Source organism: Mytilus galloprovincialis, chromosome 10 (assembly GCF_965363235.1).
Source record: "Mytilus galloprovincialis chromosome 10, xbMytGall1.hap1.1, whole genome shotgun sequence".
NCBI classification, from domain to species: Eukaryota; Metazoa; Mollusca; class Bivalvia; order Mytilida; family Mytilidae; genus Mytilus; species Mytilus galloprovincialis.
Genome location: NC_134847.1, coordinates 51,826,354 through 51,852,124, shown reverse-complemented (window position 1 = coordinate 51,852,124; position 25,771 = coordinate 51,826,354). Strand labels below are relative to the sequence as shown.

Here is a 25,771-nt window from a genome sequence, read left to right as displayed (position 1 = left end):
AGTTCTCCTCTTATATTTGATGTGTTCCCCTCAGTTTTAGTTTCTAACCCTGTTTTTTTTTTCACAATCGATTTATGAATTTCGAACAGCGATATACTACTGTTGCCTTAAATTAGTTTAAATTAAAGAAAAACTTAAACATGATGTTTCTACAAAAGTAAGCCATAAATCGAAGACCACCATAGTTTAATTAGATGATGTAGATGATCTATATTAGCTTTCAAGAAAGGAAAAATAAGAAAGTCGGCTATTACGCAAATATATTTTGGCAATGTTATTGACATTGACCAAATACTATGCTTTTAAATGTAATGCAGAGAGCAACCACAATTTCCGTGTTTCCTGTTAAGAACATATATATATATATATATAAATACATAATATTAATATACATGTCTTTAACTTCTACAAGATTGTACAAAGGGTATGTCAGTATTTTGATTACTTCACTCTTCAAATTCTTCATTTGTTTTGGCATTGGCGAAACTGTGTTCAACTCTTTAAATCGTTCCATTCTAATATTGTTCCAATAAGTTGACGAGAATTGAAGGAAAATATAATTATTCAAAACCCAGAAAATATAAAGAAAATGATAAGCAAATAATTACTCACGAAGAAATACTTGTATGTGAAATACACACATTCTTTGTGTAAGAAGTATCATACTATAAAATGTGTTATTTCAATGCAATTTGCTTCATATGATTTTGCAACCTAAAATTCTTTCATTCTATTTAAAAAATACTCATGTTGTGTTTTGAGATCGAAACCTTTTACAATATTGACCTACGACGTTTGTCGTTAAGACTACATTACATAAAACAAATCATTTTTCTGTTTTTGAGGTTTCTAATTTAGTGTTCCTCAAAATTCAACATGAAGGCAACGATCTTGTTAGCTGTTGTAGTGGCAGTCATTGTTGGAGGTAAATATCTTTATTGAAATATATCTGTGTGTACGTATTTTACCCCGATTTTGTTTTTTTTTGTCCATGGATTTATGAGTTTTAAACAGCGGTATACTACTGTTGCATTTATTTAGAAGTATAGATCCGATATTTTTTAAGATAAAAATACGGCAGACCGACTTTTCCAAAATTTGATTGCGAAACCCATATTTGTATATTATGTAAAATTGTACTACTTTATTGTAATATTTCTTCATAAATAAATACTGTTTTATGTAAGATAAATTGTTAATGTTTAAAACTGAAATATGTTTTGTTATTAAAATTCAATCATTCAAATATAAAAACAAATATTTTTTTCTTTATACGTGTTGTTCAGTTGGCAGTTTTCTATGCTATGCTTTGTATACAGTTGTTTGTCTTTTGCCATGTCGTTGTCAGTAGATTTTTAACTTATGATATCGATTGTCCCTGTGGTATATTTTGTCTCTCTTTTAGACAGGCATCGTTATTTGTGCATTATTTAATCAATTTTATTTTATGTTATTTTTTCTCCGTTTTTTATTTATAAGTTCAGGAAGTCCAATCAGTACCTTGTGCATCAACTATCTGTGCTTGGTTCTGTGGGTCTAAAGGTTGCTTATTTTATCGCTGTTCCAGACTTCATCCCGTAATTTGCTACTGCTATCATTGTAGAAGAGCTGAGTCTCCATTGGCACTTTCTGGAAGCGCTAGGAATGTGAACGAGCAGAACAAAGAGATGGACAACTCTCCAATGTAAGTACAATACAAGACTTCGTTACATAATATAAACGTTTACAAATTTACAAATGAAAAACATTGTATTCTACATGCCAACATATACTGTATTTAGACTAAGGGATATCATTTTTTTAAACAGATCATTTGATTTTTTTTAAATAAAGCATCTTTGTTTAATTCAATAGGTCGTTATCGTCTGCACGTATTATTTACAGTCATAAACACCTGAACTACTCCTGCAAGAGAAAGAAGGGATGTTTTTTTCTTAGATCGGTTAATGTGTTGGGAGGTAGATAAGATATCTTCTAGTGTGTCTCTCAATTATTTACATTCAAAAACATTTTTTTTTACATAAATCGATCACTGGTCAATTGCACGAGAGAAGTCAGAAAAAAACCCTGTTATATAAAACGTTTTAATTGAATTTGTGAAAAAAAACGCCACATATAAGAGAACATCTACTTTGTTTCAGGATGAATGAGATGGAACATTTGGACCAAGAAATGGATATGTCTTAGACAGATATTTGATCAAGCGCTAACTTAGAAAATCAGCTATACTTCTTTCCTTGATGGTGAACAATTTGTGCAAAGTTTGTTATAAACCTGAACATTTATTAAATCTTCTGTCATACGCTTTCGACGTTTTCAGCTTGAAGTAAAATTTAAACATTTAATAATGCTTTGTAGTGCGTTATGATTTATATCCGTCAGTAGAAGTTTGTTTTACAATACACAATATTTGTTTTTCCCTCACTTGTTATGCAAAAAGATCTTTTTTTGCAATTCTGACTATTTTGTTTCTTTGTCGATGTCGTGATGTCCTAATACAATAACTTGAGAACCTTATTACTTTAGTTTTATATGTTGCGATTTTGTAAAACACCCTCAATATTCAGTTTACCCACCGAGAATCACAGTTATGTTGTTGTTGCTTATTCTTTAGTTTTGTAGGTTTCGTCATGTGTACTATTGTTTGCCTGTTTGTCTTTTTCATTTTTAGCCATGGCGTTGTCAGTTTGTTTTCGATTTATGAGTTTGAGTGTCCTTCTGGTATCTTTCGTCCCTCTTTTATTATAGTTGAATGTCTTAATAATCAATATTCAGCAGAAGTTTTACCGGTGTTTTAAACCCAGTCAAAACGACCAAAGTGATCAATACCAATGAAATTTAGTATTCATTATGATATCCACTATTAATTTAAGTGAAAAAAAAATGTATATGGCAACAACTATACTATACAAATCATTGATCCAATGAAAGACACATTTGACATTTTACATTCGGTCAGGGTAAAAAAAAATTATATGACCAATGGTCCAGAATATGGTAATGTCTTAGAGATATATAAGAGTAAATTACCAATGAATTCACTATAGATGCCAGGATTGAAATTTAATATTTACGCCAGAAGCGCGTTTCATCTACAAGACTCATCAATGACGCTCGAATCAATCCGCAGTTGCGTGATGTCACTTTATATTGGTTATTAGCGTATGTTATAGGGGTAACATGACGGGTGTCCCATGTAGAGCATGATAAGCGTACCCTGCCTGAACACTTGAGATCACCCCAAGTTTGGTGAAACTCATATTGCTCGGTCCTTAGTTTTCTGTTGCGGTTTTGTAAAACACCCTCAATATTCAGTCTATTCAGCCATATTCACAGTTCTGTGATCAATTGATTAAAAGTAAAAGTTTATCTATTATTCGTCTTCCATCATAGGTCAAAACAAGTTGTGTTGGTATTTTTTATCTATGTAAATGATTCTATTTCCCTGCAGATTCAATTTCATTTTGATCCATTAATAAAGTTTAAGTATTTCACATAACCTAAAACTATTAAATATGGTTTGCTTTCCAAACATTACTATTTAGCCCTTCAACCGTGTGCTCACATAATCCATAATTCCTTGGTTTCGTTGTTAAAATTTATTCTCGTCCTGACCATGCATGTAATATTTACCACTGAACATCAACAACTAATCAACGATTTATGAAAGATTTGGCACTGCACCTGAAGTAAACAACGATCAATCAATCAAACAATCATGATTTATAAAACACAACAAAATAACAGACCATTGAACTTAAGGGAATAGTTATGATTTTCTTTTCATTCTAAAAATTTATTTGAACCATGCATGCATTAACTCATTTGTTTTTTGTCATGCTATTTTTTTTTTGTTTTAAAGAACATAATGCAAATACTTTTAAACGGAATTTCTTTTCCTTCTCGCAAATTGAAATATTTTTTTCTGTAATAATGAACCAGAATATGTCAAATCTAAGGTATTAACAGGATTCATCTATTTTCGTGGGTGCCAATTTCCGTGAAACGAGGAAAAATTGATTTTTCGTGGTTTTGGTATAGTATGCTTACAACACAATAGGAATAAGTAATTAGTTGAACATATAATTTTTTGGTTCAACTGTACACACCAGAAAAATTGAGATCCAACGAATAGTAATAAATACATAGTAAAAAGTTACTTTTATATGTATTTTAACAAAGTATTATTATAATCATAAAAAAGATGTGGTATATCGTCCAATTACATTGAGACAACTATCTAGTCATAATGACTTAGATGCATGGAACTAAAAGTGACCATACAGTCTTCAACAATGAACAAACTCAATACTGTATATATGTATATATAAATGCCTAAAAAGTTTACAAAATAACACCAATAATAATAAAAGGCAATATTAAATGTAATTATATGTGATTTGCGTCTGTCCTGAGTACGGAACATGTAGTTCGGTGGTCATTGTTTGTGGTTCATAAGTGTTTCTCGTTTTTCGTTTTTTGAGTAGATTGAACTGCTGATCTTCCTGTTTAAATGGTTTTACACGTCTAGTCATTTTGGTGCTCTATACAGCTTGCTATTCGGTGTTTCATGTCTCAGTGTTGACGGTCGTAGTTTTGGCCTATGATGTTGTACGTTTTACAAAGTGTGACTTGGATAGAGAGTTGTCTCATTGGCATTCATATCACTTCTTCTTATATCTGTATGAAATGGCAAAAAAATACTAAATATGAAACAATTCAAACTAGAAAACATGAAGAACTTGAAATTATGACAAACTAATTAAATAAAAACTGATATGGCAGGCAGCAACCAATGGCAACAACTGAATACCAGACTCCTGACATAGGACAGGCACATGTGCTTGAATTTTCTACAATGAAATTCTATATTTCTTATTTATCTAAAATATTCATCAAGACAATTATTAAAAAAACACGATAACATTTGTATTCTAATGACTAAAATATGACGCCTGTACATCATAGGTCAAGTGTTGCTTTGAAAAATTTATTTGAAAGAATTATAAGAATTCATATCTTACACATGTGTACATGTACAACTTATGTCACTCATTTTGTTTCTTTGCATACAGCCATATTGTTAGTAATACAATATTTCCATATGATCATCTACATTATACTGTAGCTTTTATTATTTATTATTGATATTATATAAGTGGGTATGCTTCATTTTCACAGAATCAAATGACAACTATAAATGTAATATTGCTATGAATAGAGGCAACAGTATTATAACTTTGTTCAATAGTCATCAATCGATTAAGGGTCACAATCTAAAACCTAGGAAACACATCAACTAAATGTGTAAGAGGAACAACAGAAGTTATGTATAGAAAATACGTATTTACATTTTAATCCACACTTACATTATAGCGATGACGTGCAACTCAATATAAGGCCCTAGGAAGAAACCAAATAAAGTCCATTATACATATTTGAATTTTAAAGTATAAACATTGATGTTTATAACTGTAATATTATATTTCCCAAATGATATAATTCCATGCAGTGAACTTAAAGCATGCTACTCACCCCCTACATCAAAAGAATGGAATTGCTCTTCTCCAATGTTTAAATACATTGTATATCATACAACATTGGAATTCATATAAAAGTACTTTTTTATCTTCTGTTACTTATACTTTACATATATTTTACTTTAATTCATTTTTTCCTCATTATGAAGTTGTCGTTTTTGCGAATTTACTGTACAGAGTTCATGTGCATTTAATTGTTCAGGGTCGCTTTCGCCCACAAAGTTTTAGTTTTTACTGGCATCTGTTGATAGATAAGTCATTATAAAATTTACCCACCAAACAACACAAATCTGTTTCTAGACTTGTTCATATTCAAAAATATTAGATTATCTCCCAATGAAAACTTATTGACAATATATTGCAACTTCAGAAAACTTTAACTGATTATCATAATTATGTTTCAATTCATAGAGAATATACATGGCAAAATCCGTATCACAAGCCGTATCATCCCGAGATACCAATATCAGTTATAGGTATCAGAACAGTCTTCAACGATGAAGAAATAACCCATGTCGTATGTTTGTCTATAAAAAGCCCAGACAAGAAATATATGACACATTAATTTAGAATAATCAACGGTTTAGTGCAACTTCAGAAAACTTTTACTGATTATCAGAATTATGTTTAAATTCATAGAGAATAATACATAGCAAAATCCGTATCACATGCCGTATCATCCCGAGATACCAATATCAGTTATAGGTATCAGAATAGTCTTCAACGATTAAGAATCAACCCATGTCGTATATTCGTCTATAAAAAGCCCCGACAAGAAAAATATTGCACATTCAATTTAGAAAAATCAACGGTTTATATATAACAAAAGAATTTTCGAACAAATCAGACATAAACAATTACAAACAGCTGACCTATAGGCTTCTGGCTTGCGACAGGCACATTTAATCTTGCTTCCTCTTTGTTTCTAGTCAAGGTTACTCCATGCACATGCGTTGTGCACTCTGAATTGAATCACATGCTGCATTCACAGTTACTGTTGTTGTTTCTCCTTTTCATTATTTTTCTTGTTCATCGTTGTTGTTTAATTGATTTTTGACGCATATGTTTGTTTTAATTCAATTTCTGTAATATCGGAAAGCGTATTATAGCAAATATCCTGTATCGTGGATAGTGATTGTTGTTTTTTTTTCCTTTATCTGCAAGAATATGCATAAATATAGGTTTGTGATGGGTTTTTTTGGTATAATCAACCATTTTCTACATTAGAAAATGCCTGAACCAAGTCAGGAAATGACTATAAGACGTGTCACGGTACTGATCTATCCCCAATTCACGTATTTGGTTTTGATGTTATATTTGTTTTTCTCATAGGATTTTGTCTAATGCTTAGTCCGTTTCTGTGTGTGTTACATTTTAATGTTGTGTCGTTGTTCTCCTCTTATATTTAATGCGTTTACCTCAGTTTTAGTTTGTTTTTTGTCCATGGATTTATGAGTTTTGAACAGCAGTATACTACTGTTGCCTTTATATATTACTAACAATATGGATGTATGCAAAGAAACAAAATGAGTGACATAATGTGTACATGTACACATGTGTGAGATATGAATTCTGATAATTCTTTCAAATAAATTGTTCAAAGAAACATTTGGCCTATGATGTACAGGTGTCATATTTTAGTCATTAGGATACAAATTTTATCGTGTTTTTAAATAATTGTCTTGATAAATATTTTAGATAAATAAGAACTATAGAATTTCATTGTAGAAAATTCAAGCACATGTGCCTGTCCTATGTCAGGAATCAGTTGTTGCCATTGGTTGCTGCTTGCCATATCAGTTTTTATTTAATAAGTTTGTCATAATTTCAAGCTCTTCATGTTTTCTAGTTTGAATTGTTTCATATTTAGTATTTTTTTGCCATTTAATATAGATATAAGAAGAAGTGATATGAATGCCAATGAGACAACTCTCTATCCAAGTCACAATTTGTAAAACGTAAACTATCATAGGCCAAAAGTACGACCTTCAACACTGAGACATGAAACACTGAATAGCAAGCTGTAAAGAGCACCAAAATGACTAGTGTAAAACCATTTAAACAGGAAGATCAACAGTTCAATCTACACAAAAACGAAAAACGAGAAACACTTATAAACAACAAACAATAACCACCGAACTACAAGTTCCGTACTCAGGACAGGCACAAATCACATATAATTACATTTAATTTTGCCTTTTAATATTATTGGTGTTATTTTGTAAACTTTTTAGGCATTTATTTATACATATATACAGTATTGATTTTGTTCATTGTTGAAGACTGTATGGTCACTTTTAGTTCCATGCATCTAAGTCATTATGACTAGATAGTTGTCTCAATGTAATTCACAGATATACCACATCTTTTTTATGTTTATAATAGTACTTTTTTTAAAATACATATAAAAGTAACTTTTTACTATGTATTTTTTACTATTCGTTGGATCTCAATTTTTCTGGTGTGTACAGTTGAACCAAAAAATTATATATTCAACTAATTACTTATTCCTATTGTGTTGTAAGCATACTATACCAAAACCACGAAAAGGCAATTTTTCCTCGTTCCACGGAAATTGGCACCCACGAAAATAGATGAATCCTGTTAATACCTTAGATTTGACATATTCTGATTCATTATTAAAGAAAAAAACATTTCAATGTGCGAGAAGGAAAAGAAATTCCGTTTAAAAGTATTTGCATTATGTTCTTTAAAACAAAAAAAAATAGCATGACAAAAAACAAATGAGTTAATGCATGCATGGTTCAAATAAATTTTTAGAATGAAAAGAAAATCATAACTATTCCCTTAAGTTCAATGGTCTGTTATTTTGTTGTGTTTTATAAATCATGATGTTTGATTGATTGATCGTTGTTTACTTCAGGTGTAGTGCCAAATCTTTCATAAATCGTTGATTAGTTGTTGATGTTCAGTGGTAAATATTACATGCATGGTCAGGACGAGAATAAATTTTAACAACGAAACCAAGGAATTATGGATTATGTGAGCACACGGTTGAAGGGCTAAATAGTAATGTTTGGAAAGCAAACCATATTTAATAGTTTTAGGTTATGTGAAATACTTAAACTTTATTAATGAATCAAAATGAAATTGAATCTGCAGGGAAATAGAATCATTTACATAGATAAAAAATACCAACACAGCTTGTTTTGACCTATGATGGAAGACGAATAATGGATAAACTTTTACTTTTAATCAATTGATCACAGAACTGTGAATATGGGTGGAAAGACTGAATATTGAGGGTGTTTTACAAAACCGCAACAGAAAACTAAGGACCGAGCAATATGAGTTTCACCACACTTGGGGTGATCTCAAGTGTTCAGGCATGGTACGCTTATCATGCTCTACATGGGACACCCGTCATGTTACCCCTATAACATACGCTAATAACTAATATAAAGTGACATCACGCAACTGCGGATTGATTCGAGTGTCATTGATGAGTCTTTTGTAGATGAAACGCGCTTCTGGCGTAAATATGAAATTTCAATCCTGGTATCTATGGTGAGTTCATTGGTAAATTACTCTTATATATCTCTAAGACATTACCATATTCTGGACCATTGGTCATATAATTTTTTTTACCCTGACCGAATGTAAAATGTCAAATGTGTCTTTCATTGGATCAATGATTTGTATAGTATAGTTGTTGCCATACATAATTTTTTTCACTTAAATTAATAGTGGATATCATAATGAATACTAAATTTTATTGGTATTGATCACTTTGGTCGTTTTGACTGGGTTAAAAACACCGGTAAAACTTCTGCTGAATGTTGATTATTACATTCAACTATAATAAAAGAGGGACGAAAGATACCAGAAGGACAGTCAAACTCATAAATCGAAAATAAACTGACAACGCCATGGCTAAAAATGAAAAAGACAAACAGGCAAACAATAGTACACATGACGAAACTTAAAAAACTAAAGAATAAGCAACAACAACATAACTGTGATTCTCGGTGGGTAAATTGAATATTGAGGGTGTTTTACAAAATCGCAACATATAAAACTAAAGTAATAAGGTTCTCAAGCTATTGCATTTGGACATCACGACATCGACAAAGAAACAAAATAGTCAGAATTGCAAAAAAAGATCTTTTTGCATAACAAGTGAGAGAAAAACAAATATTGTGTATTGTAAAACAAACTTCTACTGACGGATATAAATCATAACGCACTACAAAGCATTATTAAATGTTTAATGTTACTTCAAGCTGAAAACGTCGAAAGCTTATGACAGAAGATTTAATAAATTTTCAAGTTTATAACAGACTTTGAACAAAGAGTTCACCATCAAGGAAAGAAGTATAGCTGATTTTCTAAGTTAGCGCTTGATCAAATATCTGTCTAGAACATATCCATTTCTTGGTCCAAATGTTCCATCTCATTCATCCTGAAACAAAGTAGATGGTCTCTTATATGTGGCGGTTTTTTTCACAAATTCAATTAAAGCGTTTCATATAACAGGGTTTTTTTTCTGACTACTCTCGTGCAATTGACCAGTGATCGATTTATGTAAAAAAATGTTTTTGAATGTAAATAATTGAGAGACACAATAAAAAATATCTTATCTGCCTCCCAACACATTAACCGATATAAAACAAAACATCCCTTCTTTCTCTTGCAGGAGTAATTCATGTGTTTATGACTGTAGATAATACGTGCAGACGATAACGACCTATTGAATTAAACAAAGATGAAATGCTTTATTCAAAAAAAAATTCAAATGATCTGTTTAAAAAATTGATATCCCTTAAATACAGTATATGTCGGCATGTAGAATACAATGTTTTTCTTTTGTAAATTTGTAAACGTTTATATTATGTAACGGAGTCGTGTATTGTACTTACATTGGAGAGTTGTCAATATCTTTGTTCTGCTCGTTCTCTTTTCTTGCGCTTCCAGAAAGTGCCAATGGAGACTCAGCTCTTCTACAATGAAGGCAGTAGCAAATTTTGCCGGGATGAAGTTTGTAACATCAAATCCTTTTCAATTTCGTTGTGAAACACATTCAAAAATATATACATTTAAAAAGTACATTTATTTATTTTTGCAGAAATATCTACACTTGATTTTTTTCTAAATTAATCACTACTGTTCCCCGCAATTGCTTCTTTAACTTATTCAATAGGGATTTTCTTCTACAAAAAGGGGAATCGTATACTGTAATCCAACTTATTTTCGCGGATACTTTATTTCGCGTTTAACCCTTCATAGTCCACTTCGTGTCGGTTTAATTTCGCGATTTTCTCGATATATTAACATAAGGATACATCCAAGATTTACATATTCGCGACGATTTATATTCGCGTTTTTTTTTCTACTCGCGAAAGTCGCGAAATTAGATCGCTCGCGAAAATAAGATGGTTTACAGTATACAAAATCAAAAAAGGTAAAAACAAGCCATGACTGATACTATTTTGTTGAAAACCACACTGATCTCAACAGCAAAATCATCAATAATGATATTATAAAATGCGGGACTGTTTGATCGTCAACATATTTTTGGGGTTCGTTGGATTTATTTTATATCAGTATACCATAAAATTTGTTTGCTTCTTCTGCTCAAATTGTTTTGTACCCTGCAAATCTGAATTCACGGGGACCATTCTGCAAGACAAGCACAAAAACCTCGTTTAAAAATTTCAAGATTTCAGATTTATTGATGATTTCTTATCACTTAATACCCAAATTTAAGTGCGGGCATATCATCTATCTAAGTCAACTAGAGATAAAAAGAGATTCCAGAAAATAGAATTTCTACTCAATATTTTGTTCTTCTAAATTGATACAGAGGAACGACTTCAATCTAAAATCTATGAAGCACTTGAAAATTTTAATTTTCCATAAAGTCCAACTTTTTTTATAAAAGTAACCTACCCGAAGCTAACAAATATATAACGCGATACCTGCGTGAATGTTCACACTGTATGAACTTTTTTACGCAGGGGTGTGCAAACTTCACACAAATAACTACGATAAGTAAACCGAACCGATACATTTATTTCCCAACTCCTTAGCGTTATTGTTTTTTTTTACTCTGTATAAGATACTCATATACCTACAAATTTTTCTTATCTGTTATATTATCGATTATGTCCTTTTCCCGATATAACATTTAAAATAAGTGCAGATTTGCCTGATGCATGAACATGTATAGAAGGTTCATGCAAGTTCTTGTTTTTATTTGTATCTTTTTAATAGATTTGTGAAATCTAATAATTGGTTAACTATTACAACATTAATTAATGGTTTATAGGTGTGCCTTCTGATGGTATTGTAAATTAATGTAAATACATGTGATTTATATAGAAATGACCAAAATTTCGTTTTTTTTTTTATTCCATACTTTTAGATTTAGTAAAATTTATCATTGTTTAGGAGTTTCACGAATGGTTATTGGATATGTATGAGATTAAGAAACCTTGACCATATAGCTATAGCGTGTTACTTTATCACCAGATATAAGTCTTTAACATATTAAAGCAGGAGAATCATGATATGTCACTACCGGGGCAGGTAAATGGCTAATTCGGAGCAAACAAAAATCATTTTAAATGGTTAAACGTCAGAAATTTTTTACTAAATTTTGATATGTTGTCGTTTAATCCACCATTTTTTCTTAAAATGTCCTGTACCAAGTCAGGAAAATTGCCATTGTTATATTATAGTTCATTTCTGTGTGTTACATTTTAATGTTGTGTTTCTGTTGTGTCGTAGTTCTCCTCTTATATTTGATGTGTTCCCCTCAGTTTTAGTTTCTAACCCTGATTTTTTTTCACAATCGATTTATGAATTTCGAACAGCGGTATACTACTGTTGCCTTAAATTAGTTTAAATTAAAGAAAAACTTAAATATGATGTTTCTACAAAAGTAAGCCATAAATCGAAGACCACCATAGTTTAATTAGATGATGTAGATGATCTATATTAGCTTTCAAGAAAGGAAAAATAAGAAAGTCGGCTATTACGCAAATATATTTTGGCAATGTTATTGACATTGACCAAATACTATGCTTTTAAATGTAATGCAGAGAGCAACCACAATTTCCGTGTTTCCTGTTAAGAACATATATATATATATAAATACATAATATTAATGAAAAATTAATATATTAATATACATGTCTTTAACTTCTACAAGATTGTACAAAAGGTATGTCAGTATTTTGATTACTTCACTCTTCAAATTCTTCATTTGTTTTGGCATTGGCGAAACTGTGTTCAACTCTTTAAATCGTTCCATTCTAATATTGTTCCAATAAGTTGACGAGAATTGAAGGAAAATATAATTATTCAAAACCCAGAAAATATAAAGAAAATGATAAGCAAATAATTACTCACGAAGAAATACTTGTATGTGAAATACACACATTCTTTGTGTAAGAAGTATCATACTATAAAATGTGTTATTTCAATGCAATTTGCTTCATATGATTTTGCAACCTAAAATTCTTTCATTCTATTTAAAAAATACTCATGTTGTGTTTTGAGATCGAAACCTTTTACAATATTGACCTACGACGTTTGTCGTTAAGACTACATTACATAAAACAAATCATTTTTCTGTTTTTGAGGTTTCTAATTTAGTGTTCCTCAAAATTCAACATGAAGGCAACGATCTTGTTAGCTGTTGTAGTGGCAGTCATTGTTGGAGGTAAATATCTTTATTGAAATATATCTGTGTGTACGTATTTTACCCCGATTTTGTTTTTTTTTGTCCATGGATTTATGAGTTTTGAACAGCGGTATACTACTGTTGCATTTATTTAGAAGTATAGATCCGATATTTTTTAAGATAAAAATACGGCAGACCGACTTTTCCAAAATTTGATTGCGAAACCCATATTTGTATATTATGTAAAATTGTACTACTTTATTGTAATATTTTTTCATTAATAAATACTGTTTTATGTAAGATAAATTGTTAATGTCTACAACTGAAATATGTTTTGTTATTAAAATTCAATCACTCAAATATTCAAACAAATATTTTTTTCTTTATACGTGTTGTTCAGTTGGTCGTTTTCTATGCTATGCTTTGTATACTGTTGTTTGTCTTTTGCCATGTCGTTGTCAGTAGATTTTTAACTTATGATATCGAATGCCCCTGTGGTATATTTTGTCTCTCTTTTAGACAGGCATCGTTATTTGTGCATTATTTAATCAATTTTATTTTATTTCATTTTTTCTCCGTTTTTTTTTTTGTTTATAAGTTCAGGAAGTCCAATCAGTACCTTGTACATCATACTACTGTGTTAGGTTCTGTGGGTCTGCTGGTTGCTCATCATATGGATGTTACAGACTTCATCCCGGCAAAATTTGCTACTGCCTTCTTTGTAGCAGAGCTGAGTCTCCATTGGCACTTTCTGGAAGCGTTAGAAATGTGAACGCGCAGAACAAAGAGATGGACAACTCTCCAATGTAAGTACAATACACGACTTCGTTACATAATATAAAGTTTACAAATTTACAAAAGAAAAACATTGTATTCTACATGCCAACTTAAAACTGTATTTAAGGTATTTCATTTTTTTAAACAGATCATTTGATTTTTTTTAAATAAAGCATTTCATCTTGGTTTAATTCAATAGGTCGTTATCGTCTGCACGTATTATCTACAGTCATAAACACATGAATTACTCTTGCAAGAGAAAGAAGGGATGTTTTTCTGATATCGGTTAATATGTCGGGAGGCAGATAAGATATTTTTTATTGTGTCTCTCAATTATTTACATTCAAAAACATTTTTACATAAATCGATCACTGGTCAATTGCACGAGAGAAGTCAGAAAAAACCCTGTTATATGAAACGTTTTAATTGAATTTGTGAAAATAACACCACATATAAGAGACCATCTACTTTGTTTCAGGATGAATGAGATAGAAAATTTGGACCAAGAAATGGATATGTTCTAGACAGATATTTGATCAAGCGCTAACTTAGAAAATCAGCTATACTTCTTTCCTTGATGGTGAACTCTTTGTTCAAAGTCTGTTATAAACTTGAAAATTTATTAAATCTTCTGTCATAAGCTTTCGACGTTTTCAGCTTGAAGTAACATTAAACATTTAATAATGCTTTGTAGTGCGTTATGATTTATATCCGTCAGTAGAAGTTTGTTTTACAATACACAATATTTGTTTTACCCTCACTTGTTCGGCAAAAACATGTTGTTGTGCAATTCTGAATATTTTGTTTCTGATGTTCAAATAAAATAGCTTGAGAATAATCAATATTCAGCAGTAGTTTTACCGGTATTTTCAACCCAGTCAAAACTACTATAAAAGTGATCAAGACCAATCAATTTAGCATTTATTAAGATATTTACTTTTAATTTAGTGAACAAATTGTGTATGACAAGAACTATGCCATATAAATCCTTTATCAAATGAAGAACATTATAAAAAGTGTCAGGGTTAGAAAATTTTACATGACCAAGGTCCAGAATATGGTTATGTCTTAGAGATATATAAGAGTCAATTACCAATACGCTGTTCCGTGATGTCACTTTATATTAGTTAATAGCGTATGTTAAAGTGGTAACATGACGGATGTCACATGTAGACCAAGATCTGCTTACTATGCCTGAACACTTGAGATCACCCCCATTTTTTCGTGAAAATCATGTTGCTCAGTCTTTAGTTTTCTATGTTGCGGTTTTGTAAAAAAAAAAAAACACCTCAATAATCAATCTATCCATTCAGAATCACACTTCTGTAATCAATTGATGAATAGTAAAAGATTATCCATTATTCATTATTAAAATATTTTATCTATGAAAATGATACTATTTTCCTGCAGATTTCACTTTGATCCGTTAATAAAGTTTTAAAATTTCACATTCGGCATTCTAATGGGAACAAATTGTGCCCCTCTTCTTGCCGACTTGTTTCTTTATTATTATACACGAGTTTGTTGACCGTTATGGAATAACCGTTTCACAAATGATATCGGACATGTTCCTTACATCGTAACTACAATCCCCTTACCTTTCATGATTGTGACCTACCGAATTAGACTATTTACCGGATTTGTTAACACATAAGCAATACGACGGGTGTCACATGTGGAGTAGGATCTGCTTACCCTTCCGGAGCACTTGAGATCACCCCTAGTTTTTCGTGGTTGTTTATTCTTTAGTTTTTTATGTTGTATCATATGTACTATTGATTGTTTGTTAAGCCCTCCAACCGTGTGCTCACATAATCCGTTAGCCCTGGGCTCGTTGTATCTAGTTTAAATTTATTCTGGTCTTGACCATGCATACAATATTTGCCACTGAACATAAAATAAACATCAATTAATCAATCAAGGATGTATGAAACATTCGGCACGGCACTTGAAGCAAACAACGACCATCATGATTTATAAAACACAACAAAATTATAGACCATTGAACTTAAGAGAATAGTTATGCTTTTCTTTTCATTCTAAAAAATTATTTTTAATCCATGCTTATTTTTTTAAAGAACATAAGGCAAATACTTTTAAATGGAATTTCTTTTCCTTCTCGCTAATTAAAATATTTTTTTTCTAAAATGATGACTCAGAATATGTCATAGCTAAGGTATAATGTGGATTCGTTTATTTTCGTGGGTACCAATTTCCGTGGACTCACGAAAAATTGCCTTTTTATGGTTATGTGATTTCTTGGTTTGACATAGTATGCTTACAACCTAATAAAAATTTGTAATTAGTTGAACATTTAAAAATTGAGTTTTGGAGATGGTAATGTGTTTGTAGATCTTACTTTATTGAACATTCTTGCTACTTACAATTTTCTCTATCTATAATAAACTTGGCCCTTTAGTTACAGAGGAACATATTTTGTAAAAAATTACAAAAATTTACCATATTAATGACAATTGTTAAAAATTGACTATAAAGGGCAATACTCCTTAAAGGGTTAAATGATCATTTTGGTCATGTTGGCTTATTTGTAGATCTTACTTTGCTGAACATTATTGCTGTTTACAGTTTATCCTTATCTATTATAGTTTTCAAGATGATAACCAAAAATGGCAAAATTTCTGTAGAAATTACCAATTAGGGGCAGCAACCCAACAAACAATTGTCCAATTCATCTGAAAATTTCGGGGCAGATAGATATTGACTTGATTAACAATTTATCCCTCACAGATTTGCTCTAAATGCTTTGGTTTCAGAGTTATAAAGCAGAATCTACATTTCCCCCTATGTTCTATGTTAAGCCATGCCGGTCATCTTTGTTGATTGGCTGGGTCACCGCACATATTTGTTAAACTATATACCCTAATAATGATTATGGCTAAATTTGGTTAAATTTTGCCCAGTAGTGTCAGAGGAGAAGATTTTTGTAAAAGATTACAAAAATTTACGAAAAGTTGGTAAAAAATTACTATAAAGGGCAATTACTCCTTAAGGGGTCAACTGACCATTTTAATCATGTTTTAACATATTTGTAGATCTTTCTTTGCTGAACATTATTGCTGTTTACAGTTTATCTCTATCTATAATAATATTCAAGATAGTAACCAAAAACGGCAAAATTTCCTTAAAATTACCAATTCAGGGGCAGCAACCCAACAACCAGTTGTCCGTTTCAACTAAAAATTTCAGGGCGGATAGATCTTGACTTGATAAACAATTATATTCCGTTAGACTTTCTCTAAATGCTTTGGTTTCAGAGTTATAAGGCAAAATCTGCATTTTCCGACTATGTTCTATTTTTAGCCATGCCGGCCATCTTGGTTGATTGGCTGGGACACCGGACACATTTTTAAACTAGATATCCCAATAATGATTGTGGCCAAGTTTGGTTAATTTTGGCCAAGTAGTTTCAGGGGAGAAGATTTTTGTAAAAGTTAACGACGACGGACACCGACGCCGGACGCCGAACACCAAGTGATGAGAAAAGCTCACTTGGTCCTTTTGGCCAGGTGAGCTAAAAACTGACAAAATTAACAATTACAATATATCACACAATAAAAGATCACCGTACGTATTTTACCAATCAGAAAAACTGAAATCAGCTATGATACGCCCCGACATGAAACGGCAAAAAAAGAGGCCTACTCTAAAAATACAAGTAACGAAAATAAATATTACTGACATAAACCAACGTTTGTTCTTGTTTTGGTGATGCGAAATAAAAAATAAAAACATAGGTACTTCGTCGATTTGTTTATTTTCTTTTTAAATTTTAAATATCAGTAAACTACTGACGCCTTAAGAACATTATCTTTACCGATTTAACTTCACTAGATGTACATTTCCACAACAAATATCTCTTCAGAGCTAATCCAAACCAAAATATTTGAAAAAATAAAATTTGTTCAAACGTTGAAGAGCTGATCAAACTAAAATAGACATAATGTATGGCTTAAGCCGGAAAATGAATAAAAAGGTTTGCAGGGTGGAATATTTTTTACACTCATTTAAGTTGGAATCTCCACAGGTAGAGCTGTCCTGGGAGAATTTTACTGTTCCTGTCTAACCTCTTACAGTTTTGAGGCTTTTTAATGTTTATGTCTTTTATTTCAATAAAAATAAGGAGATGTGGTATGAATTTCAATACCGAACTGTATTCAACAATTTGGAAACAAACACATGCCTTATATTAGGGTATAAAATGCCTCGACAAGAAATATATGAAACATTCCATTTCGAAAACTCAACTAAATAATTTTTTATAAAAAAAAATCAATAACAAATCCACATATAACAGACAGGAACCAACATCAACCGCTGAACTATGGACTCCCGACTTGCGATGCGATAGGCATATTTGATTTTGCTTCATCATTATATCATGTGATGGTTATTCTGTGCACATGCGTTGTGCGCTCTTATTATTGGTATCATATGCTGCATTAAAATTTGGTTTTTTGTTCTTTCTTTTTTTTATTCTTGATTGTTGTTTCATTGATGTTGACACATATGTGTTTTCAATTTCTGTTATAACGGAATGCATATTATATGATTTGTTTTCCTACATCTGAAAGAATAGACATACATATAGTTTTGGAGTGGGGATCTACATAAATAAGAAAATGCCTTTTCCAAGTCAGGAATATGACAGTTATTATCCATTCGTTTGATGTGTTTGAGCTTTTGATTTTACCGTTTGATAAGGAACTTTCCTTTTTGAATTTTGTGATATTACTTTTTTCGGCTAAGTAAGGATTTTAAGCTTGAAAGGCGTAAAGTTTGTGAAAGAACACGAGTTTAATTTAAATGTTTATACAGTAACTTTAATTTTGTTATGCCAACAGTTGGCTTAGACAATGTCCATTCCTTGGTCAAACTTTTCCTTTTACTTCATTCTGAAAAAAGTCAATGTTTTTTCCTTATATATGACCTCATTTTCACAAATAAAATAAAATATTTTATGATTCTAGTTTTGTGTCTAATTTTCTCTTGTTATTGGTCATACAGGCATTGTTATTACCGTCAAATATTATCAACGCAATAATAAAGTGGCATAATAAGAGATAGAATAGTCCCTACATATTTAACAGAACTACAAAGAATGCATAAGTCCTTACAATACTAAAAACCCATTCACATCTTGTAGCTGTGTTTGAGTTGGCACTGTACAAAGTAGTAAAGTGGAAGTCATTCGTTTAAAATGTTTAAAAAAAGCCATTACGAGTTTGTTATTGAATATCTGTTTCATAGATGACGACAGATATGTTTAAATCGTATAACCACAGCCCTGTCCTCTTTTCTACTAATTTGACACAATCTAGTTACTAAACTTGTAACCGAGTTGTAACATGAGCATCATTACAGGTGCCAAAAGTGGAGCAGGCTCTGCTTAATACTTTAATTCACCTTAGATCAACCCGTTTGAAGTGGTATTCTGTTGTTTATGTTTTGTTTTCAATTACCTAAACTGATGTTCGTCTTTTGGCTGTTGTTAGTCCAATTTTGATTTATAGCCAATTTTCTATCTTCCGCATTCTTTTTGTCGAGCTTTGAAATTCAACTTTTGTCGACAAAGTGTGAGATATAGCGATCCTACATTCCGTCTTCGGCGTCAACGTCGGTGTTGTCATCGTCGTTGTCGTCGGCAGCGTCCACAAATATTCACTCTGTGGTTAAAGTTTTTAACATTTTAATAACTTTCTTAAACTATCCTGGATTTGTACCAAACTTGGACAGAAGCTTGTCAATGATCAAAAGCTAGTATCTTGAAGGACAAATTTTTTACCTGTTTTCCGTATTTTACTTATAAATGGACTTTTTCCTCTGGTTAACATTAAATACAGTCTGCAGTTAAAGTTTTTTAAACATTTATTAGATTCATGAACTATCATGAATATTTTTATTATTTTTTTCCTCATTTTTGTTGAGCCGCCGATTAACAGCAAAAGTAGGTGAGAAACTGGGTTCCGCGGAACCCTTACATTTTTTTATTATGTAAAAAAGACGACCTTTTAAAATGATTACATATTTTATATTTAATAAATTGATTGATATACTTAAAGGTTTTAGAATGAGATACTTACATGAGATTGTTTCTTTTTAGTTTACATTTCTAGCATCTCCATCAAGTGTAAATTGAGACTTCACGCTGCGACATTTAAGGCATTCACATTTGAGTGGAAGGTATGTATAACCTAGGCATCCATCACAAAATATTTTAAATAAAAACAACAGTGGTATACCGCTGTCAAAAGTCATAAATCGATTGAGAGAAAACAAATCCGCGATATAAGTTAAAACTGAGGGAAACCCATTAAAATGAGACATTTTTGATGGTTAATTATTTGATGATTAAGTATGATGTTTCTGTTAAATTTTTGTTAAAATGCATCTGAAAAACTGAAGAAAAAAAATATATTTATTTTTAAACATTTAACGTTATTTCCAAAACAAACAAAAAAACAATCTTGCACACAGATAAACAAAAATTCAAGATTTTACCTCTCACCAAAACTGCCACTAAAATTAAAGCTAATAAAGTTGTTGTCTTCATGTTGTTCGTTTTGAAGTTCGATGTAAACTAAATAACCAACCTGACAACATAGAATAATAAATGTATGTAATAGCATGTTATCATGGTTATAGTGTGCGATAACATTTTGTGAGGGAATTCTATGTTTGCTATACAACTTTTCATTTCAAATAACTTTACGACAATACAACAATACAAATCAGAATGAAAATGTTTGCAATGTTTCAAAATTAACAATTTACTGTATTATTTGTAAAACATTGTTAGTCAATAATTATGTATTAAACACGCAATTGAAAGATCCTAAAACTGTACCAATATAGGACGACATGTTCAGGAATGTATAGCAAACTGTTTGGTTGACAAATATTTTTATTCGTTATTGCAAATTAATTAACTTACAATATCTGTCATTTTTTCCCTACCCAGTTTACCCCTGTTACTTATTATCATGTGTTCTGTTCATGGTTATCAAATTTTACGCAATTTGATTAGATTGAGTAATGATTAGTTTACCTTCAAGCTGTTTATGTTTTTCATACATGTACAGTGTATGTAATGTGTGTATCCTGAAATGTCATTTTCACTGTATCCGTGATGAACTTCTAATGTAGAATGATAAATAAAAATACGACAAATTCATGATTTTTGAATAAAATAAGAAATAATATACAATATGTACTGTTTTATGAATTCATCATAAATGTATTTGATACGGACGGGTTTTAATCACGCCTACAACCATCCAGGTGTAAAATTGATACACAAATAGATAAATATGAAGAATAGTTCACGAACAGAGATTACAAGAGATTTAAAAGAAGCAGTAAAGTGTCATTTGTAGAAAAACGTACATTTGAACATGATTGATAATGTAGTATAACTTAAAACAGGTTTTGTTGTTCAGCTTGTTGATGTTGAATAAAATTCCATTATGTTGTTTTGGGGATGGGGATGCGATTCACGTTTACTGTTGAATAATGATACTAGACTTCCATTTTCACTGTAGAGCGATTCATTACTGTTGTATATGCGATGCATTCTCACAGAAGGATATTAATTTATTTTGATCATATAAAGTCGTAATTTAGCCGACTCGCTAACAAAATGTATGAAGTCAGAAGGATTGATTATATATGCATGCTTAGTGAGTAAGAGTCTGAGGTAATAAAGAGATTAATACATGGCATTTTCCATATCAGCCTGGATACCCAGGCTGATATGGAAAAGGCCATGTATTATTCGCTTTATCATATACTTCCGAAAATAGTTTTATGTAAAGCAAATAAACAAGTGCAATAACAGTCAAAAACTTTATAAAGAAGTTAAATTATGAATCAAATATACTATAAATGTCCAACAACAGCATCACTACCTCCATACATATATTTATGGTAAAATTTCCTATAGAGGCATTTTATAACATTGAAAATTTGAAAGAGTTTTATGATTATTATTACTCCATGTTTGTTGTACTATAAAATGATTCATAATTGTCAATGGCATTTGTTAGCGAGTACTAAACTATCCCCACAAAAGTTCCCGTAAATTTTGACGTCGTCATAAAAAATATCTGGGTTGAGTTCAATATCGTAGCAGCTACGTAGTGCTACGTAGATTTTGACTATTGAACGTGTAGCTATAGACTAGTTGTAACATAAATATTGTTAGCAGCTACGTAGCCGCTACGTAGCTGCTACGATATTGAACTCGACCCAGATGTCACAATGGACAAGTGAACAACCGATACCGGAAACGCTGGAAGTAACTTGCACGAGAGGCACTATTATGGGTGTTGTGCACTATGGGTTATCATCCCGGGTGGGAAATTATGGCGTGTGTACTTCCGCCCATTACATATATGCAAAAGCTATCATATCAATGCTAAGTATATGATAAATATCAATAAATTCTGTAAAAGTGGCATATTGTCAATTATATTTTCTCTGATAATTTGTTTAGACCCAGATCTATATGACGGATTAAATATATCCTTTCCTATGACACGCCATCATTGTAAACATATATCTTGTAGAGCTAAGCCAATCCACGTCACCGAAAAAAGCAGTTTTCGATTTCGGTCTAAATATACAGCACATACTTATAAAACGTCATTAGAGCTTTTTTCATAATGCTTGTAGTTAAAATGTGTAATTGGCTTGCTTGATTTGTTTGTATTTATGTTTGCTTAAGCATTGTAATTATAATTGAGCAAACATTTATACTAAAAAGGCATACAAGCCAACCAAACTTTTAACTACAAGTATTATGAAAATAGCTCTAATGGATTCATCTTAAATTAAAGAGCAGTCCCAAACGATATTCATTTCACGATTATGTTAGTGGTAACGTTTTCGTCTAGCACAAACAATTGCTTTACATTTGACACTTGGGTGGCTGAATAATTGATTTCTATTATGCCGTATCACATACATCTTATACAATAAAGAAGGTTGAGCAAAAATCGAGTCGCCTTAATATATGTTAGAATTTCTCATAAATCATTGTTGCAAATAAACAAATGCGTAATTGTAAGAATACAAGGATATATTTAATACAGTTTATTGCTACATGTTTTAATGCTCTAAAAATGTTCTAAATCACGGAGTATAAACGCCGTTTAATTGATTCCGGACGTTAATTACTGCTTCGCGAAGCAATATTGGTATAGATAGACCGTCCTAATATTTCCACCAAATATAAAAAAAGAAGATGTGGTATGATTGCTAATGAGACAATTCTCCACAAGAGACCCTGTGACACAGAAATGAATAATTATAGGTCACCGTACGGCCTTCACTAATGAGAAAAGCCCATATCGCATAGCCAGCTATAAAAGTCCCCGAAATGACAATGTAAAATAATTCAAACAAGAAAACTAATTTATGTACAAAAAATGAACGAAAAATAAACATGTTATACTTAAACAAACTACAACCACTGCATTACAGGCTCCTGACTTAGGACAGGCACATACATACAGAATGTGTCTAGGTTAATCATGCTAGCGGGATCCCAACCCTCTCCTAACCTGTGACAGTGCTGTAACAGTACAACATAAGAACGAACTATAAAAACGTTAAATTCCTGGATGTTCTGTTCCAGTAAATTTTTGGATCTATGACACACTAGTAGCAAACTCACCAGAAGTATTTGAATACTAGTATATATGGATGATATGAATGTGTATTACCTTAATACAATGTGACGAATATCAACCTGACCTTCGTGTGAGCTTGGCCATGGACCTCAAGATCAAATGCTGAGTTTTTAAGAAAATGATTTGAAATCATGTGCTCCCGACAAGTAGGGTTTTCTAGCGGCAGTAAGTTCCGTTTCACGACAAACCAATACAGATTCAGGTCGTTTAAATCTTCAATATGAAATGTTAGAAATGTAAAATAGTTTTAGCAGTTGCAAATGCTTGCTGACAAAAAAAGTTGGGCATTTCAGCTAATTATGTTCTTGGTGTTTTACTTACGAACGGTACAGAACTATGACGAAAAAATACATAAAACCGAAAAAAAAAACGAACGTACAGAAAAAATATCGATGCACTGTACACAATGTCCTGAATCAACCAGAAGTTGCTTATATCCGTGTATATTCAAGTTATCATCTATGACCAGCTTGCATTGCAAATATCATCAATATGAAAGTCATTTTAAGACTATTTTCAGTTGTTGCATGTCGAATTATCATATAAAACAATAATGAAAATTCACCGCTCCTCCAAAAATCCACATCAGAAATGATTGCACTCACAGTGATAATTCATCGCATATATAGTTAAAATGAATTGCATGCAAGCTACAATATTATGTATTCAGCTGCTTTAATTACACTTTTTTTACTTTAATCTTGTTATTATACATTAGAAAGTTAAATAATTATTAAATTATGTTAAAACATACACTCAATTATTTCGTATTTTGAAAAAGTAAACAAACGTAGTTTTTCCGTCATCCTTTTGTTCTACAATAGACATACTCGCATACGACAGTGAAAATGAACAAACTGGATTCGCACTTTATATACACTGCATGTATATTGGTTTTGATCAGAACGTGTATGAATGTGTAAACTAACCAAATGATTTTCAAACTGAACACTGGGTGGGTCCATTTGTAAAAATAATGCGTGTAGTCCATATGATTTTTATCAATGAAATTAAAGTATGAAAGGTAAGAAATGCCACTTCTTATTCATTTTCACAAAAATTTCCACATACATAGTACATCAAAAATTTAATAGCCTAATACGGAGAAAACAAAAAAGCGAAGGCTTTTATTCCAATAGTAAACAAGTCATTTATCGAAGTGAAATGTCGAAATACATTTTACACACGCATACTCCAGGTTAAATTTAAACCAAAAAAACCCAACATTTTGCAGTCTCATTGGAATGTTATAGTAACAATAAATCCCAATTTAAATTAGTCAGTAAATAAAGTCAAAATATGTCCAATCTACCTATCTAGGACATCAATAGTCAATGCAATCGTTTTAAGGTCAATTTCGCCTACGTAACAAAATCTTCTAAGACAATAGAATCTTTACGAAATATTTTGGAACAAACCGTTTAAGAAATCATTTACAAAGTATTTTAATTCGAATCATAATCTGAATTTCTAATTGCAATGAAAGAATTATCTGAAACAAATTGCATTCACATAACACAGGTTATGTTTATTAATGATATTGTCCAAATTTTGATATCTGTGCTATTTACATACGAGAATGGATTGGTTTTTCTCTTAACTTGTATCGATGTTTGATCAATTCAGTTTCATTAAATAACAGAAATGATTTTTAATTGTACCTACCTTTTGTGCGAAATTGAAACAATGTTTAGTCGTATCGTTTTTTACATAAGTCTATATTTTTCATGCTGAAAAGGAAAGACGACAATTGTTGTTTGTCCTTGCAGTATATTTAAAAGCGTAGTTTTGTTTTGTAAAAATAATGCGTGTAGTATTATATGACTTATATCTAAATTATCGCAAACTTTTCTGTTTACTACTTGCTTTCTCGAAACCCTGATATGTATTTCTATCATCTCCACAATATCAATACCTAATGATCACCTGCTCTTCTTTATTTTTCTTGCATGCGACCTATTGACTGATAACACTCCACTCCTTCTATATATTCATAAGGTTTTAAAGTGATACTTAAACTGGCTACCTAACTTCAAAATCATCTTAAAAGGAACGAAATATAGCCGGGAAGTCAATGAGACCAAATAACATTATTT

The 25,771-nt window shown here is 31.2% G+C and overlaps 1 protein-coding gene and 1 long non-coding RNA gene across 4 annotated transcripts; one reads left to right on the top strand and one right to left on the bottom strand.

Annotated features, from left to right (window-relative positions):
• Positions 1 to 768: 768 nt before the first annotated feature.
• Positions 769 to 14,807, top strand: LOC143047795 (myticin-B-like). 3 transcript variants are annotated; one of them, XM_076221055.1, is made up of 4 exons: positions 12,679 to 12,726; positions 13,148 to 13,227; positions 13,787 to 13,994; positions 14,444 to 14,654. In XM_076221055.1, the coding sequence occupies exons 2-4, from the start codon at positions 13,179 to 13,181 to the stop codon at positions 14,487 to 14,489; spliced, it is 303 nt and encodes a 100-aa protein (XP_076077170.1). In that variant the 5' UTR covers positions 12,679 to 12,726; positions 13,148 to 13,178; the 3' UTR covers positions 14,490 to 14,654. The 3 variants fall into 3 exon arrangements, with proteins under 3 accessions (XP_076077173.1, XP_076077171.1, XP_076077170.1); XM_076221058.1 differs by lacking the exons at positions 12,679 to 12,726; positions 13,148 to 13,227; positions 13,787 to 13,994 and adding exons at positions 769 to 925; positions 1,480 to 1,684 and having other exon boundaries at positions 14,444 to 14,807; XM_076221056.1 differs by lacking the exons at positions 12,679 to 12,726; positions 13,148 to 13,227; positions 13,787 to 13,994; positions 14,444 to 14,654 and adding exons at positions 774 to 925; positions 1,480 to 1,684; positions 2,142 to 2,348.
• Positions 14,808 to 18,761: 3,954 nt separating this feature from the next.
• LOC143047796 (uncharacterized) lies at positions 18,762 to 25,420 on the bottom strand. The gene is made up of 4 exons (XR_012969663.1): positions 25,341 to 25,420; positions 20,467 to 20,576; positions 20,067 to 20,227; positions 18,762 to 18,878 (listed from the first exon to the last, which is right to left on the bottom strand). It is a non-coding gene; the product is annotated as an uncharacterized LOC143047796 (long non-coding RNA).
• Positions 25,421 to 25,771: the final 351 nt, after the last annotated feature.